A 249-nucleotide genomic window follows, 5' to 3' on the forward strand; every position below is an offset into this window, starting at 1 on the left:
ATAGAGGAGTAAGGGGAAAAGGTCAGTCAACTATCACAAGTAGTAAATAAAGGAGTCAATTTGAATTGAAGAGAGGATACCAAAGTGAAGAAGCAAAAAGGTCATTGGAAAACCTTGAAATACGGGAAAAACCTAGTGCTGTTGATAACTTCTGGAGGTGTAGTGAGCTGAGGAGGCTGCAAGACTTCACAAGACAGTGATTTAATAGCCTTCAATACATTATTAAAATGGCGGCTAATGGTTTCACCA

At 39.0% G+C, this 249-nt stretch overlaps 1 protein-coding gene across 1 annotated transcript in view; it reads right to left on the minus strand.

Annotated features, from left to right (window-relative positions):
• LOC107641466 overlaps window positions 1–249 on the minus strand; it is a 1,734-nt gene that overhangs the window by 1,025 nt on the left and 460 nt on the right. Inside the window, exon 2 of the mRNA XM_021124049.1 lies at window positions 114–184. Coding sequence (XP_020979708.1) covers window positions 114–184 — 71 coding nt within the window. The remainder of the gene's footprint in view (window positions 1–113; window positions 185–249) is intronic.

The sequence above is a fragment of the Arachis ipaensis genome, chromosome B05, assembly GCF_000816755.2.
Source record: "Arachis ipaensis cultivar K30076 chromosome B05, Araip1.1, whole genome shotgun sequence".
Classification (NCBI taxonomy): domain Eukaryota; kingdom Viridiplantae; phylum Streptophyta; class Magnoliopsida; order Fabales; family Fabaceae; genus Arachis; species Arachis ipaensis.